The following is an 18,812-nucleotide window of genomic DNA, read 5'->3' on the forward strand; positions in this document are numbered from 1 at the left end:
GTCAAGGAACTAAGAGTTCTCAACTAAGAGTTCGCATACCACAACTAAAGATCCTGCAGGCCACATGCCACAACCAAGACCCAGCACTGCCGAATAAATAAATGTTAAAAAAAGATTAACAATAGGTAAAATATATTACATATGTACCAAATAAGTGCCTCTCAATATTATTTGCAGATATTATATATGCCTAGATTACATAAATATATATTTACATGCATATCTCCACCAAACCAAAGTTAAAAAGTAATATGAATTGCATTCCATATTTTTGTTTTGTAGCCTATTATTTTGTTCTCAGTATAATTGTTCTGGATAAAACAATGAAGGATGGCTGTATTACATTTAAATTATTAAACCAACTTGGAATGGTTGAAGAGCCAAGGCTCTATGAGTAAGTAGAATTTAGTATCTTTCTGTTTTGTAAAATATGTTTTCTTGAGCTTTTGGAGGATAATCTAAATAGTATAAATTTTCTATGCAGTGAGTCTTAAACTGTTAAATATTAAATGGATCTCTGGTGTCATATTCTAATTCATTCATTCTATGGAAGGAGATGCCAAATATGAAAGAAACTAAATAACTTGTTCATGTGATACATCTAGCTACTACAAGAGTTAGAAGAAGAGAAGAAACTTTCCACCTAATTTTGAACACTGATAGAATGCCTTGTAATAACTAATAATATCACCCCATAATATTTTATTACTTTAAATTGCTTAGAATTGTGTATATATGTATATACCCATGCACACATATACGTTTGATTCATCACTTATTCTTATCAGACACATGGTGATCAGACACATGGTGATCCAAACTGAAATAGCAATGTTACCGTGCTCAAGGAGGTCACAGAATCCTGGAGGAGACTAATGCATAATTACAGCTCTGAGTAATAAGTTTTATAGTAGCAGAACACTTATGTGCTATGGGAGTACAGAGGAAGAAGCAAGGAAGCATTTGAAAGGGTGGTATTGCAGTCAGGGAATGGGAGATGGTGCTTTCAAAGGTATGGATAGGTAAGTACGTGAGTTCATTAATAGCACAGATTGCAGTCCTAGAGCAGTTGTTTCAAACTTGTTCAGAAGGCAAACTGTGAGTCTTGCTTTCCTTTACAAGAATCATGTTCTATGCAGAACACCATGAAATACTGATGCATTTTTATTCAAACACTTGATTAGTGCATTTTTCATGAACAATGTAAAATATAAAACCCATACGCATGGTAAATCTACCCATCTAAGCCTGGCCAATGGCTTCTTGTTTTTCTATTAATAATTCTTTGCTAATAAATTTATACATGCTTTAGGATTTTAACCCTTTTAGATGCCAGGGAAGTCAGAGACTTTTTTTTTTTTCTGGTATGCGGGCCTCTCACCACCGCGGCCTCTCCTGTTGCGGAGCACAGGCTCCGGACCCACAGACTCAGCAGCCATGGCTCACGGGCCCAGCTGCTCCACGGCATGTGGGATCCTCCCGACTGGGGCATGAACCCGTGTCCCCTGCATCGGCAGGCGGACTCCCAACCACTGTGCCACCAGGGAAGCCCAATCAGAGACTTTTAAATGATCTTTTACTTCCCTTTTCAAAATTAGAAAAGGAATTTTTTTTTTGCTGTAGAAAATGTGTTATACAGTAGAAAGTGAGAATAATCTATAATTACATTGTCCAGGGATATTCATATTTACTATTTGGTTTATAAACATTCCTCTTTTTCTTCCTCCCCCTCCTCTTCCTTCTCCTTCTCCTCCACCTTCATCTCTTCCTTTTCCTCCTCTTTCTTCTTCTTCTACATGCCCCTGAACATGCATACGTTATTTTTTTACTTAGCAAAATTAGGATCATTTTGCAAATGTGTTCTGCATTCTGATTTTTATACTGACTGCTATAGTGTGATCATTTTTTCTGTGTCACTAAAAATCACTTACACATCATAATAGGATGCCAAATATATTAATATGCCAATATAGGATTTTAAACAGAGAGTGTCAATATTGTGTATTCAGGGTAGAATGACTCCCCAGATGGATGAGTAATGGGGAGATTAGTGTGGAACAAGTGCAGAGTGGTTGCTATTGTAATAATTTATAGGAAAGATAATGGAGGCTTGGATAGAGTCAGTGGAAGTGGGTTTTTAGGATTTAGAGTGATTTGTTTTTGTGATTAATTAAACATGTGAAAGTGAAGGGGAAAAACCCAATCTGGAGTGACTTTGAGTTTTAAGCTTGGTGACTATTTGAATTATGGTGCCATTTACTGAGCTAGGAGATACATGGAGAGGAGCCAATTTAATCATTCAATAAAATTTCTTGAACTGTACTAGAAATTAAGGACAAAATTTAGGGAAAATTATAGATTTCTGTCCTTTCATAATTTTTGTCTAGTAAGCAGTTTGCAAATACATAATACAAATAAAATGATGATGTTCATCATTCCTGTTTTCAAACAATTTTTTTTTTTTTTTTTTTTTTTGCAGTACATGGGCCTCCCACTGCTGTGGCCTCTCCCACTGTGGAGCACAGGCTCCGGAGGCGCAGGCTCAGTGGCTCACGGGCCTAGCTGCTCCGCGGCATGTGAGATCTTCCCGGACCGGGGCACGAACCCATGTCCCCTGCATCGGCAGGTGGACTCTCAACCACTGTGCCACGAGGGAAACCCTCAAACAATTTTTAATGAATATCTATACTGAGCTAGGCACTGTACTAGGTGCTGAATATACTATGATGAGAAAAACAGACATGATCCTACCCTCATTAAATTTACAGTCTAATGAGGGATATAAAATAAATAATTATAAAAATATGTAAATAAAAATCTGTCTGTGAAAAATGTCTTGAGGCAAATTATAGTATGTACAGGAACACAGAATAGGGAATGTGAAATAGTTAGTGGGGTCACTAAAACTTTCTCTAACGCCTTTTTATATCAGTTGAGACCAAAAGGAGGAGCAGGAGTTAGTCGCTCTGCTGCATTCTGGGCAGAGGGGCCAACAAAGGCAAAACTCCTGAAGCAGGAGAAAGTAGAGTCCATTTTGGGAGCTGAAGGAAGTTTATTATGTCTGAGAACAGAGGCAGGGAAAGGAAGAGAATGATGAGAGAGGTAGAAAACACTTATATTTTGTAGGAATTAGAACCTGTAGGACATGTTCAAGGATTTCTATTTTATTCACTTGGCAAGTGAAAACCAATGAAGTGTTTGCGCTGGGGCAGTCTGGTTGGAGCCAGGACTGGATTATTATTTTGGAAAAACATTTAACCACAGTGGATTGGAGAGGGAAAAGACAGGATGCTGTTGCAAGAATAAAGACCAGGAACAATGGTGCCCTGAGATAAAGTGTTTACAGTGGAAATGGAAAAATGAGAATGAGGATGGATTCAAAGCAGATTCAGGATATTTCATAGACAGTCAGCAGGCACATGGGATAGATTAGATGTAGGAGTTAAAGAGAGGATGGGGGAACCTTCAAGATGGCAGAGGAGTAAGACGTGGAGATCACCTTCCTCCCCACAAATACATCTACATGTGGAACAACTCCTACAGAACACCTACTGAACACTGGCAGAAGACCTCAGACTTCCCCAAAGGCAAGAAAATCCCCACGTACCTGACCATGTGGCTGACAGGGTCCACGTGCCTGGCCATGTGGCTGACAGGGTCTTGGTGCTCCAGCCTGGTGTCAGACCTGAGCCTCTGAGGTGGGAGAGCCGAGTTCAGGACATTGGGCCACCAGAGACCTCCTGGCCCCACGTAATATCAACTGGTGAGAACTCTCCCAGAGATCTCCGACTCAATGCTAAGATCCAGCTCCACCCAACGACCAGCAAGCTGCAGTGCTGAAGGCCCCATGCCAAACAACTAGCAAGGCAAGAACACAACCCCACCCATTAGCAGAGAGCCTGCATAAAATCATAATAAGTTCACAGACACCCCAAAACACACTAACAGACATGGCCCTGCTCACTAGAAAGACAAGATCCAGCCTCACCCACCAGAACACAAGCTGTCCCCTCTACCAGGAAGCCTACAAAAGCCACTGAACCAACCTCACCCACTGGGGGCAAACACCAAAAACAACGGGAACTACAAACATGCAGCCTGCAAAAAGGAGACCTCGAAAACAGTAAGTTAAACAAAATGGGAAGACAGAGAAATATGCAGCAGATGAAGGAGCAAGGTAAAAACCCATGAGACCAAACAAATGAAGAGGAAAGAGGCAGTCTACCTGAAAAAGAATTCAGAGTAATGATAGGAAACATGATCCAAAATCTTGGAAACAGAATGGAGAAAATACAAAAAACGTTTAACAAGGACCTAGAAGAACGAAAGAGCAAACAAACAATGATAAACAGCACAATAAATGAAATTAAAAATTCTCTAGAAGGAATCAATAGCAGAATAACTGAGGCAGAAGAACGGATAAGTGACCTAGAAGATAAAATAGTCGAAATAACTACTGCAGAGCAGAATAAAGAAAAAAAGAATGAAAAGAATTGAGGACAGTCTCAGAGACCTCTGGGACAACATTAAACTCACCAACATTCTAATTGCAGGGGTCCCAGAAAAGAAGAGAAAAAGAAAGGGTCTGAGAAAATATTTGAAGGATTATAGTTAAAAATTTCCCTAACATGGGAAAGGAAATAGTCAATCAAGTCCAGGAAGTGCAGAGAGTCCCATACAGGATAAATCCAAGGAGAAACACGCCAAGGCACATATTAATCAAACTATGAAAATTTAAATACAAAGAAAATATTTAAAATCAGCAAGGGGAAAGCAACAAATAACGTACTAGGGAATCCCCATAAGGTTAACACCTGATCTTTCAGCAGACAGAAGGGAGTGGCAGGACATATTTAAAGTGATGAAAGGGAAAACCCTATAACCAAGATTACTCTACCCAACAAGGATCTCATTCAGATTCGATGGAGAAATTAAAACCTTTACAGACAAGCAAAAGCTAAGAGAATTCAAACCAGCTTTACAACAAATGCTAAAGGAACTTCTCTAGGCAGGAAACACAAGAGAAGGAAAAGACCTACAATAACAAACCCAAAACAATTAAGAAAATGGTAATAGGAACATACATATCGATAATTACCTTAAATGGAAATGGATTAAATGCTCCAACCAAAAGACATACACTGGCTGAATAGATACAAAAACAAGACCCATATATATGCTGTGTACAAGAGACCCACTTCAGACCTAGGGACACATACAGACAGAAAGTGAGGGGATGTAAAAAGATATTCCATGCAAATGGAAATCAGAAGAAAGGTGGAGTAGCAATTCTCATATCAGACAAAACAGACTTTAAAATAAACACTGTTACAAGAGACAAAGAAGGACACTACATAACGATCAAGGGATCAATCCAAGAAGAAGATATAACAATTGTAAATATTTATGCACCCAACATAGGAGGACCTCAATACATAAGGCAAATGCTAACAGCCATAAAAGGAGAAATGGATGGTAACACAATAATAGTATGGGACTTTAACACCCCACTTTCATCAATGGACAGATCATGCAAGATGAAAATAAATAAGGAAACACAAGCTTTAAATGACACATTAGACAAGATGCACTTAATTGATATTTATAGGATATTCCATCCAAAAACAACAGAATACACATTCTTCTCAAGTGCTCATGGAACATTCTCCAGAATAGATCATATCTTGGATCACAAATCAAGCCTTGGCAAATTTAAGAAAATTGAAACCGTATCAAGTATCTTTTCCAACCACAATGCTATGAGACTAGATATCAATTACAGGGAAAAAAATGTAAAAAATTGAAACACATGGAGGTTAAACAATATGCTATACTAAACAACCAAGAGATCACGGAAGAAATCAAAGAGGAAATCAAAATATACCTAGAAACAAATAACAAAACATGACGACCCAAAACCTATGGGATGCAGCAAAAGCAGTTGTAAGAGGGAAGTTTATAGCAATGTAATCCTACCTCAAGAAACAAAAAACATCTCAAATAAACAACCTAAACTTACACCTAAAGCAATTAGAGAAGCAAGAACCAAAACCCCCAAAGTTAGCACAAGGAAAGAAATCATAAAGATCAGATCAGAAATAAATGAAAAAGAAATGAAGGAAAGAATACCAAAGATAAATAAACCTAAAAGCTGGTTCTTTGAGAAGATAAACAAAATTGATCAACCATTAGCCAGACTCATCAAGAAAAAAAGGGAGAAGACTCAAATCCACACAATTAGAAATGAAAAAGGAGAAGTAACAACTGACACTGCAAAAATACAAAGGATCATGAGAGATTACTACAAGCAACTGTATGCCAATAAAATGGACAACCTGGAAGAAATGGACAAATTCTTAGAAAAGCACAACCTTCCGAGACTGAACCAGGAAGAAATAGAAAATATAAACAGACCAATCACAAGCACTGAAATAGAAACTGTGATTAAAAACCTTCCAAAAAACAAAAGCCCAGGACCAGCTGGCTTCACAGGCGAATTCTATCAAACATTTAGATACGAGCTAACACCTATCCTTCTCAAACTCTTCTAAAGTAGAGCAGAGGGAGGAACACTCCCAAACTCGTTCTACGAGGCCACCATCACCCTGATACCAAAACCAGACAAAGATGTCATTAAAAAAGAAAAGCACAGGCCAATATCACTGATGAACATAGATGCAAAAATCCTCAACAAAATACTAGCAAACAGAATCCAACAGCACATTAAAAGGATCATACACCATGATAAAGTAGGATTTACACCAGGAATGCAAGGATTCTTCAATATACGCAAATCAATCATTTTGATATACCATATTAATGAATTGAAGGATAAAAACCATATGATCATCTCAATAGACGCAGAAAAAGCTGACAAAAGTTAACACTCATTTATGATAAAAACTCTCCAGAAAGTAGACAGAGAGGGAACCGACTTCAACATAAGAAAGGCCATATATGACAAACTCACAGTCAACATCATTCTCGATGAAAAACTGAAACCATTTCCACTAAGATCAGGAACAAGATACGTTGCCCATTCTCACCACTGTTATTCAACATAGTTTTGGAAGTTTTAGCTACAGCAATCAGAGAAGAAAAAGAAATAAAAGGTATCCAAATCAGAAAAGAAGAAGTAAAACTGTCACTGTTTGCAAATTACATGATACTATACATAGAGAATCGTAAAGATGCTACCAGAAAACTACTAGAGCTAATCAATAAATTTGGTAAAGTAGCATGATACAAAATTAATGCACAGAAATCACATTCCTTACACTAATGACAAAAAATCTGAAAGAGAAGTTAAGGAAACACTCCCATTTACCACTGCAACAAAAAGAATAAAATACCTAGAGATAAACCTATCTAAGGTGACAAAAGACCTGTATGCAGAAAACTATAAGACACTGATGAAATAAATTAAAGACGATACAAATAGATGGAGAGATATACCACGTTCTTGGATTAGAAGAATCAACATTGTGAAAATGACTATACTACCCATAGCAATCTACAGATTCAATGCAATCCCTATCAAACTACCAATGGCATTTTTCACAGAACTAGAAAAAAAAATCTTAAAATCTGTATGGAGACACAAAAGACCCCGAATAGCCAAAGCAATCTTGAGAAAGAAAAATGGAGCTGGAGCAAGCAGGCTCCCTGACTTCAGGCTAAACTACAAAGCTACAGTAAACAAGTCAGTATGGTACTGACACAGAAACAGAAATATAGATCAATGGAACAGGATAGAAAGCTCAGAGATAAGCCCACACACTTATGGTCACCTTATCTTTGATGAAGGAGGAAAGAATATACAATGGAGAAAAGACAGCCTCTTCAATGGGTGGTGCTGGGAAAACTGGACAGCTTAAAAGGGTGAAATTAGAACACTCCCTAACACCATACACAAAAATAAACTCAGAATGGATTAAAGACCTAAATGTAAGGCCAGACACTATAAAACTCTTAGAGGAAATCATAGGCAGAACACTCTATGACATAAATCACAGCAAGATCCTTTTTGACCCACCTCCTAGAGAAATGGGAAATAAAAATAAACAAATGGGACCTAATGAAACTTCAAAGCTTTTGCACAGCAAAGGAAACCATAAACAGGATGAAAATAGTACCCTCAGAATGGGAGAAAATATTTGCAAATGAAGCAACTGACAAAAAATTCATGTCCAAAATATACAAGCAGCTCATTCAGCTCAGTATCAAAAAACCAAATAACCCAATCCAAAAATGGGCAGGAGACCTAAATGGGCATTTCTCCAAAGAAGATATACAGATTGCCAAAAAACACATGAAAGGATGCTCATAATCATTAGAGAAATGCAAATCAAAACTCCAATGAGGTATCACCTCACACCAGTCAGAATAGCCATTATAAAAAACTCTACAAATAAGAAATGCTGGAGAGGGTGTGAGAAAAGGGAACCCTCTTGCATTGTTGGTGGGAATGTAAATTGATACAGCCACTATGGAAAACAGTATGGAGGTTCCTTTAAAAACTATAAATAGAACCACCATATGACCCAGCAATCCCACTACTGGGCATATACCCTGAATAAACCATAAGTCAAAAAGAGTCATGTACCACAATATTCGTTGCAGCACTATTTACAACAGCCAGGACATGGAAGCAACCTAAATGTCCATTGACAGATGAATGGGTAAAGAAGATGTGGCACATATATACAATGGAATATTACTCAGCCATAATAAGAAACAAAATTGAGTTATTTGTAGTGAGGTGGATGGACCTAGAGTCTGTCATACAGAGTGAAGTAAGTCAGAAAGAGAGAAACAAATACCGTATGCTAACACATATATATGGAATCTAAAAAAAGAAGGTTCTGATGAACCTAGGAGCAGGACAGGAATAAATACACAGACATAGAGAATGGACTTGAGGACACGGGGTGGGGGAAGGGTAAGCTGGGATGAAGTGAGAGAGTAGCATTGACAATATATACACTACCAAATGTAAAATAGATAGCTAGTGGGAAGCACCCGCATAGCACAGGAAGATCAGCTCGGTGCTTTGTGACGACCTAGAGGGGTGGGATAGGGAGGGTGGGAGGGAGACGCAAGAGGGAGGGGATATGGAGATATATGTATGCATATGGCTGATTCACTTAGTTACACAGCAGAAACTAACACAACATTGTAAAGCAATTATACTACAATAAAGATGCTAAAAAAATTTTTTTAATTAAAAAATAAAAAATAAAGAGAGGATGATCTCAAGGGCAAAGCCTAGTTGTCCGGCTTGGGCAATAGATAGTGGTGCCATTTAAAATTATAAGAAAATTTCTAAGTTTTAGGGCAGCAGTGTCCAACCTTTTGGGCACCAGGGACCGGTTTTGTGGAAAACACATTTTCCAAGGACTGCGGGGGCACGGGGGGAGTTCAGCTGGTAATGCTAGCGATGGTTCAGGTGGTAATGCGAGCGATGGGGAGCGGCAGATGAAGCTTCACTCGCTCGGCTGCCACTCATCTTCTGCAGTGTGGCCCAGTTCCTAACAGGTCATGGACCAGTACTGGTCGGCAGCCCGGCGGTTGGGGACCCCTGTTTTAGTGTTTTTGTTTTTCTTTTTTGGTGAGAGTTGAGTGTTGGGGAAGATGTCATTAAATTTGAACTTAGTGAGCTTTAGGCATCCTTGAGATATCCAAGTAGACGTGGTGAATAACAGCGGGTATATGTGTCTGGGTCTCATCAGACAGGGCTCAGCTGGGGGCAGAGGCTTGGTGGAGCACACAGTTGGTATTTGGAACTGGTGGAGCAGATGTGAGTTTTGGGGGGAAGACAACATGTTTCCATCTGGATATGTTGACTCTGAAGTATCTCTGAGAAATCTAGATAAGCTCTTGGACAGAAATTAGAGATATGACCAATGACATTATATTCTGTGAAAGAGGAGGTAGTCACTCTGCCACAGGGTGCAGGGATGGGTTTTGAGGGGAGTGATAACAACCTTTTCTGGATCTAGAGGTGTGGGAGAATCAAAAGTAGAAGAGAGCAGGGACAAATATAAGATGGCAGAAGTGCTGGGTGTCCCGCTGGTTGCTTTTCAGCTATTCTATGTGTGATAGTTGCCTTTGCTCAAGTCAGTCATTGTTGCCTCAAAGGAAGAAATTATTTCAACAGATTTTTTTTTCAGTTTCCTTTCCTCTTCTTTTTCTTTCCCTTTCCTTCTCTTCTCTCCTTCCTTCATCCCCTTCCTTCCTTCTTTCCTTTGTATCTTCCACCCATCCTCCATCCCTTCCCCCTTCCCTTTCTTTCCTCCTCCTCCTCTTTCTTACCTTTCTCCTCCTCATACTCCTTTTCTGTTTCCTTTGGAGTCAGGCAGACCCATGAAGTGAAAGTGGCACAGAACAACAAAGCAACACTATCTGAGGGCTCCGTCTATTCAAAGAACGGCGATAGTTGTTCAGGGGCCTATAAAAAGAAGTAAAATGTGACTTCTCTAATCTTAGTAATATGTACAATCTAGATACCAAGTCGGAAAGACAAGATGTCCCACTTTTTCTCAGAAAAGTTTTCCCAAATTATTTGAGTGTGGGGATATATATATTATTATTATTTTATTTTGTTTTTAATTACTGTTTAAATTATTTTAATTAATACTTTACCACATATTTTATTGTTTGGCCTTTTCCCTATAATATCGGTATTTCTATCTAATGTTTATAAGATTGTATTGATTTTGAAGTTGTATTACATTTTGAATTACTAATATGATGAGATATGAAATTTTCTGTTTAGGAAGAACAGATTATTTTATAAACTTCAAGAATTCAAGATTCTTGCTCAGTTTTTAAATGATGTTGTAAATATTTCAGCCATTAGTTTGGCATATTTTCAGAGCTCAAATCAGCAATGTTCCACATGCAGATACACTATTCAGCGTCTCAAGTTAAAATCACTTACATATCCAGAAAGGTAAGAAAACTAAATTTTGATTTCAATGTTCTTTTAAACTTGAAAATATTGCTTTGCTAAGGAGTGGTTTAAAAATTCATGTATTTGAATATCTGTTTATTGTATTTTAGATTGTATTTTATATAAATGTTGGAATATCTAAAAGATACAAAAAATTTTTTTGGCTCAGATGAGATTTATTTTGGAATCACATTACCCAAGCAAAGAAAAAACACAATAATTTCACGAGACATAATAAACATGAAAAAAGTGAGACAAGTGTCTGCCTTAGAACTTTATCAGTCATTTCAATGGGTTTCTGGATTGCTAGAAATCTCTCTTCTTTGGTTGACTGCAACACTTTATCTCTGTTTATGTTCCTGTATTTATATACTTGATTTCCCAATTACCTTTTTGTGAATGTCGAACACAGTAAATAAGAATTTCTGGAGAATAAAAATAATAAGTGGTAAGCATTTGCATTTAGATGAGGTCTACTTCAACAAAGGAGAACTGGGAAAATTTTTTGAAGTATGTTATTTTGTAAACTTTTGGTATGAGAATATTTAGTCATTCAAAAGTCAATGAGTGGGGACTTCCCTGGTGGCACAGTGGTTAAGAGTCTGCCTGCCAATGCAGGGGACACAGGGTTCGAGCCCAGTCCGGGAGGATCCCACATACCACGGAGCAACTAAGCCCATGCACCACAGCTACTGAGCCCGAGCACCGCAGCTACCGAAGCCCGTGGGCCTAGAGCCCGTGCTCCGTAACAAGAGAAGCCACCACAATGAGAAGCCTGCACACCACAACGAAGAGTAGACCCAGCTCGCCACAACCTAGAGAAAGCTCGCACACAGCAACGAAGATCCAGCACAGCCAAAAAATAAAAAAATAAATTTATTTAAGAAAAACAGTCAATGAGTGAAATGTCATTGTAACGGAGAGATAACTTGCACTATCATATTCCCCTAGTCTCCTCCATTAATACCTGTCTGAGCCTCAGGATGCTGAGTATGAATAAAGAAGTGTAGTTGTTATAGTTTTACATGCTCTGTTTCTGGCACTTAAATGTAAAGAATTTATATTGTTCTGGAATATAGTCTTCTCCCTGTATATCATAACTGGAAAGAGAAACAAAAGAGTTTCTTCCTCAGTCTAGAAGAAGCATATGCTGTAAGTCTTGGCCAGGCATTAGCTAGAATCTTTGTATATAAAACAGCACATGAGCTCACTATGAGAAAGAGAAATTTAGTTCCATACATCTGTACAGTAAAAGGAACCAAGGATAATATATATATGGGCAAGTGCCAGAGCTGGATACTCATCTCTCATTGTTCAAGCAGGGGTGAACAGGAAAAACACAACAACAAAATGGTGCCTAATTCAGCATCAGCAACATGAGAAAGATCCAGCCATCAAGATTTAGAAATAAGGTTGACTTTTTAAAAGATTTATTACAGGAAATTTCACAAAGAATTGCTTGGTGTTCTCAATAATATTTAAGGAAACAGTAATCCGTGAAGGAACAAGTGAAGAGCAAGATGATCAAGCAACTGACCGTGATTAAATGGAACTGAGACTTAAGAAACTAAGGTCAACATCAAATTTAGTGTCAACATTAAAAACAAGAAAGAGTAGAATTATAATGTAGAAAACTCATTTTTAATAACCTACAGAATAAGGTAATATAATAGAGAAGACTGAGGAATAATTTTTTGGGAAAATAATTAAAATGAAAAAATGTAGATACCTAGTATTGCTGAAGAGGAGACACAACAGAAGAAGTAACTACAGATCTGATGAAAGGAATCTCTCCTCAACTGAAGAAGATACAGATCTCTAATTGATAGAATGAACTAAGAACCAGGAAACTAAAAGAGAGCAACATTTAGAGCCACTCATATATTTTATTTTTAAGATTGAGTGATAAGTATAGAATTCTGCAAGTATTCAAAGACTTCTTCATGGAATGGAAGATTTAATGCTGTAGCAATGGCAATTCTTATTAAACTCACCTGTATTAACAGGACTCCCATCAAAATCTCCAGAAGAGATGGCTTAGCTCTTCCTATTTAACTTGGAATAACAAATTACTGAGATGAGCCAAGAAAATTTGAATAATGAGAGTCGTGTTTATAACTTTAACTATGAAACAGAAAAGCAAATTCCAAAACAGCAATAATTTAAAAAATTTGATACTGGCAGAAGAATATATATGCATTTAAGGGAGTAAAAGGAAAACTCCAAAACGTAATTTTGTAGATGATGTGAATAACCTTTCAAGTAATGACACAACAATAAATGACAACTGAAAAAGAGTTTAATGTCTTGATTATAACATATTCAAAATTAGTTATATAGTAACATATTAAATATAAAACAGTAAGGAGAAAACATAGGCAAATGTTTATGTATGCAGAATAATGACAGCCAAGACAGAGAAACTAAATGGAAAATATTAATCAATTTGCCTCCATACAAATTAAAAAAATAAAATCTGTACGTCACAAACATTAACAAAAACAAAATAAGAAAACTTATAATGTGTGGGATACAGAATGGCTTTAAATTATCTATATATTAATACATTTTATAAAAACACAGAAAGACACATCTCAGTTAAAACATAGAGAAACATCCTTTTAGTTGCCTTAGTCAAAAAACCTGGGTTCAGCATAGACGTCTTTTTCTGTCACACTCCACATCCAATCATAAAATCTTTTGCTCCTACCTTCTAAACATATCCAGTATTCAACCACAGTCTCAATAAAAGCCAAAGCCCTCACGATGGTTTACAAATCCCACCTGACTTGGGGGCTACACATCCACTATCCCATACCTCTTTGACCTCAGCTCTTCCTTCACTGAACTGGCTCTTTAGATCCAGCATTGCAGGCCTCCTTGCTGTTCCTTGAACAGACCAGGCAGGATCTTTCTTAGAACCTTTGCACTGGCTGTTTCCTCTGCCTGAAAATTTCCTTCCCTAGAAGCCTAACTTTCTCTTCAAGATTTTGCTCAGATGTCATTTTTTCAATATAGCAATCCTACCACTCCTGATCTCCCTGACCTTGCTCAAGTTCTGTTTGTTTTGTTTTTCCTCATGGGACTTATAGGTAGTATACTACATACTTATTTATTATGTTTGTTGTTTATTGGTTGTCTCTCCCCATGTAGAATTTAAGTTCCTTGAGGACACTGATTTTATCCATTTTGTTCACACAAGTACTTCAACTGTGTCTGGTACAAAATAGACACTAAGTGAATAGTTGAATGAAGAACCACAGAAATAAATTGACAAAGAGCAGTTTAAAAAATTAAAGGAATAAATGGCTAACAGTCATATTTTAAAATTTGTAACCCCAATAGTATTCAAATAAATTAAAATTAAGGCAATGAGATATATCTCTTCCCAAGTTGGAAAAAGAAAAATATCTGTTGTTGCTGAAGTTATACAGAAATTTCCACTGTGTTTCACTGCCGGTAGGTGTGTAAGCTTATAAGCACATTCTGGAAAGAATTTAGCAAAATATGTCAAGAATCCTCAAATGTTAATACTTCTAGCCTGTTATTTCTTCTTCTAGAACTTATACTTCAGAGACCAGGTAGCATAGGGTAATGTTCAGAGTGCCTGAGTTTTCACTTTAGTTCAGTTCCTTGCTAGTTCTGTGACCTTGTCAAATTGATTCATCTTTCTGTGTCTCAGTTTTTTAATCTGTAAAATGAGCGTAGTGATAATCAACTTCACTACTAAGGTTAAATACTGTAACATTTATAAAGGATATAAAATATTGTCTGACATAGAATAAGGGTTACACAAATGTTTGTGAAATAGATACAATATCAGAAATACACATAAATATTTGTATAGAAGAGAACTCTTTTCACAGTCTGATTTATAATGCTGAAAATTAGAAATAAATTAACTGCTCAACAATGAGGCACTTGATAAATTTATTATGGAGTATCCACAATATGAAATGTTAGGCAATCATTAAAATGGCAAAATTACCATAACATAATGGTTAATGACTCATTTTAATATAATAAAAATATATGTATGCCATAATTAGAATAAACTTAATGAAATTATTTCCTCTTATAAAGAGACCTTGATAAATTAAATTTATACTGATACTAAATGAAGGACTTTCTTAAGAAGTTGTAATTTGCTGTATACTTTAACAATTATTGCTCTTCTTGGTTACTATGTAGAAAAATTAGCATATACTAAAAACTGTAGTGTTTACAAAAAGTGAAATTGTTGAATATTTTAATATTTAAATAAGAAATTGTTTTTGGATTTTGAAGCTGATGATGTGATTTTAAAATTATTTCCATATCTACCTCTTGAATTTTTAAAACTTATAGACTCCTTAAAAACAAAGAGGCAAATAATAGTTTGTGGTAATTATTAGAATTGAGATCTTTGGTTCCTCCAAAAAATCACTGAGGATTTTATATTTTATCTTCAATAAGTAGTTATCTGATTTATAGCTCAAAAAAGAATAGATAGTGACTTCCCTGGTGGCACAGTAGTTAAGAATCCGCCTGCCAATGCAGGGGACATAGGTTCAATCCTTGGTCCAGGAAGATCCCACATGACATGGAGCAACTAAGCCCGTGTACCACAACTACTGAGCCTGTGCTCTACAGCCCAAAAACCGCAACTACTGAGCCCATGTGCCACAACTACTGAAGCCTGCATGCCTAGATCCCATGCTCCGCAACAAGAGAAGCCAGCACAATGAGAAGCCCGCACACTGCAATGAAAGCATTGCTGCAACTAGAGAAAGCCTGCGTGCAGCAACGAAGATGCAACACAGCCAAAAAAATAAATAAAAATAAATTAATAAAACAGTAGATAGATTAAATATTGCCATTTGGGTTTTCTTCATTGTATGCCAGTTTAGGAATAAAATAGATATCAGTAATCACTAGAGGAATGTAAGTCAAAACCACTTCACACCTATTAGAATGGCTATCATCAAAGAGACAAGAGATAAGTGTTGGCTAGGAAGTGGAGGAAAGGAAACACTTGTGAACCGTTGGTAGGAATGTAAATTGTTGCAGCCACTATGGAAAACAGTATGGAGGTTCCTCAAAAAATTAAAAATAGAACTACCATATGATTCAGCAATTCTACCTTCTGGGTATATATCCAAAGGAAATGAGAACAGGATATTGAAGATTGAAGAGATATCTGTACTCCCATGTTTATTGCAGCATTATTCACAATAGCCAGGATATGGAAACCACCTAAGTATCCATCAAAGGATGAATGGATCAAGAAGATGTGGAGGAGCTTCAAGATGGCGGAAGAGTAAGACGCGGAGATCACCTTCCTCCCCACAAATACATCAGAAATACATCTACACGTGGAACAACTCCTACAGAACACCTACTGAATGCTGGTAGAAGACCTCAGACCTCCCAAAAGGCAAGAAAGGCCCCAAGTACCTGGGTAGGGCAAAAGAAAAAAGAAAAAACAGAGACAAAAGAACAGGGACGGGTCCTGCACCAGTGGGAGGGAGCTGTGAAGGAGGAAAGGTTTCCACACACTAGGAAGCCCCTTCGCGGGTGGAGACTGCGGGTGGCGGAGAGGGGAAGATTCGGAGCCGCGGAGGAGAGCACAGCAACAGGGGTGCGGAGGGCAAAGCAGAGAGATTCCCACATGGAGGATCAGGGCCGACTGGCACACACCAGCCCGAGAGGCTTGTCTGCTCACCCGCCGGGGCGCGCGGGGCTGGGAGCTTAGGCTTGGGCTTCAGTCAGAGGCAGAGAGAGGACTGGGGTTGGCCGCGTGAACATAGCCTGAAGGGGCTAGTGCGCCACAGCTAGCCGGGAGGGAGCCCTGAAGAAAGTCTGGACCTGCCTAAGAGGCAAGAGACCATTGCTTTGGGGTGCGCCAGGAGAGGGGATTCAGAGCATCACATAAACGAGCTCCAGAGACGGGCGCAAGCTGCAGCTATCACCGCGGACCCCAAAGACAGGCATGAGACACTAAGGCTGCTGCTGCTGCCACCAAGAAGCCTGTGTGCAAGCACAGGTCACTCTCCACACCTCCCCTCCCAGGAGCCTGTGCAGACCGCCACTGCCAGGTTCCCATGATCCAGGGACAACTTCTCCGGGAGAACACACAGTGCGCCTCAGACTGTTTTAATGTCAAGTTGGCCTCTGCCGCCGCAGGCTCGCCCCGCACTCCGTACCCCTCACTCCCCCTGGCCTGAGTGAGCCAAAGACCCTAATCAGCTGCTCCTTCAATCCCATCCTGTCTGGGTAGGGAACAGACGCCTTCAGGCAACCTACACACAAAGGCGGGGCCAAATCCAAACCTGAACCCCAGGATCTGTGCGAACAAAGAAGAGAAAGGGAAATCTCTCCCATCAGCCTCAGAAGCAGCGGATTAAATCTCCACTATCAACATACATAACCCTGCATCTGTGGAATACCTGAATAGACAACGAATCATCCCAAATTGAGGCAGTGGACTTTGGGAGCAACGATATATATATATATATATTTCCATTTCCTCTTTTTGTGAGTGTGTATGTGTATGCTTCTGTGTGTGCTTTTGTCGTTATAGCTTTGCTTTTACCATTTGTCCTAGGGTTCTGTCTGTCCGTTTTTTTTTTTTTTAGAATAGTTTTTAGTGCTTGTTATCATTGGTGGATTTGTTTTTTGGTTTGGTTGCTCTCTTCCTTCTTTCCGTTTTTTATTTTTAATAATTATATTTTATTATAATAACTTTATTTTATTTTTAAATTTTTTTCTTATTTTCTTTTTTCTCCCTTTTATTCTGAGCCATGGGGATGACAGGGTCTTGGTGCTCTGGCCGGGCTAGAGGCCTGTGCCTCTGAGGTGGGAGAGCTGAGTTCAGGACAATGGTCCACAAGAGACCTCCCAGCTCCACATAATATCAAATGGTGAAAAATCTCCCAGAGATCTCCATCTCAACACCAAGACCCAGCTCCACTCAATGACCAGCAAGCTACAATGCTGGACACCCTATGCCAAACAACTAGCAAGACAGAAACACAACCCCATCCATTAGCAGAGAGGCTGCCGAAAATCATAATAAGGTCACAGACACCCCAAAACACACCACCAGATGCGGACCTGCCCACCAGAAAGACAAGATCCAGCCTCATCCACCAGAACACAGGCACTAGTCCTCTCCACCAGGAAGCCTACACAACCCGCTGAACAAACCTTAGCCACTGGGGGCAGACACCAAAAACAACAGGAACTAGTAACTAGCAGCCTGCGAAAAGGAGACCCTAAACACAGTAAGTTAAGCAAAATGAGAAGACAGAGAAACACACAGCAGATGAAGGAGCAAGGTAAAAACCCAAAAGACCAAACAAATGAAGAGGAAACACGCAGTCTACCTGAAAAAGAATTCAGAATAATGATAGTAAACGTGATCCAAAATCTTGGAAATAAAATGGAGAAAATACAAGAAACGTTTAACAAGGACGCAGAAGTAATAAAGAGCAAACAAACAGTGATGAACAACACAATAAATGAAATTTAAAATTCTCTAGAAGAAATCAGTAGCAGAATAACTGAGGCAGAAGAACGGATAAGTGACCTGGAAGATAACATAGTGGAAATAACTACTGCAGAGCAGAATAAAGAAAAAAGAATGAAAAGAATTGAGGACAGTCTCAGAGACCTCTGGGACAACATTAAACTCACCAACATTCGAACTATACGGGTCCCAGAAGAAGAAGAGAAAAAGAAAGGGTCTGAGAAAATATTTGAGAGATTATAGTTGAAAACTTACCTCATATGGGAAAGGAAATAGTCAATCAAGTCCAGGAAGCGCAGAGTCCCATACAGGATAAATCTAAAGAGAAACACACCAAGACACATATTA

General features: G+C 38.4%; 1 protein-coding gene across 1 annotated transcript in view; it reads left to right on the forward strand.

Annotated features, from left to right (window-relative positions):
• Nucleotides 1-10,958, forward strand: part of LIPI (lipase I) — a gene marked incomplete at both ends in the record, with an annotated part of 47,991 nt that extends 37,033 nt beyond the window's left edge. Inside the window, 2 exons of the mRNA XM_082840254.1 lie at nt 283-394; nt 10,778-10,958. Of these exons, the coding sequence (XP_082696380.1) occupies nt 283-394; nt 10,778-10,958 (293 nt within the window). The remainder of the gene's footprint in view (nt 1-282; nt 395-10,777) is intronic.
• Between the last annotated feature and the right edge of the window lie 7,854 nt (nt 10,959-18,812).

Source organism: Leucopleurus acutus (genome assembly GCF_964270905.1).
Source record: "Leucopleurus acutus genome assembly, chromosome: 5".
Lineage (NCBI taxonomy): Eukaryota > Metazoa > Chordata > Mammalia > Artiodactyla > Delphinidae > Leucopleurus > Leucopleurus acutus.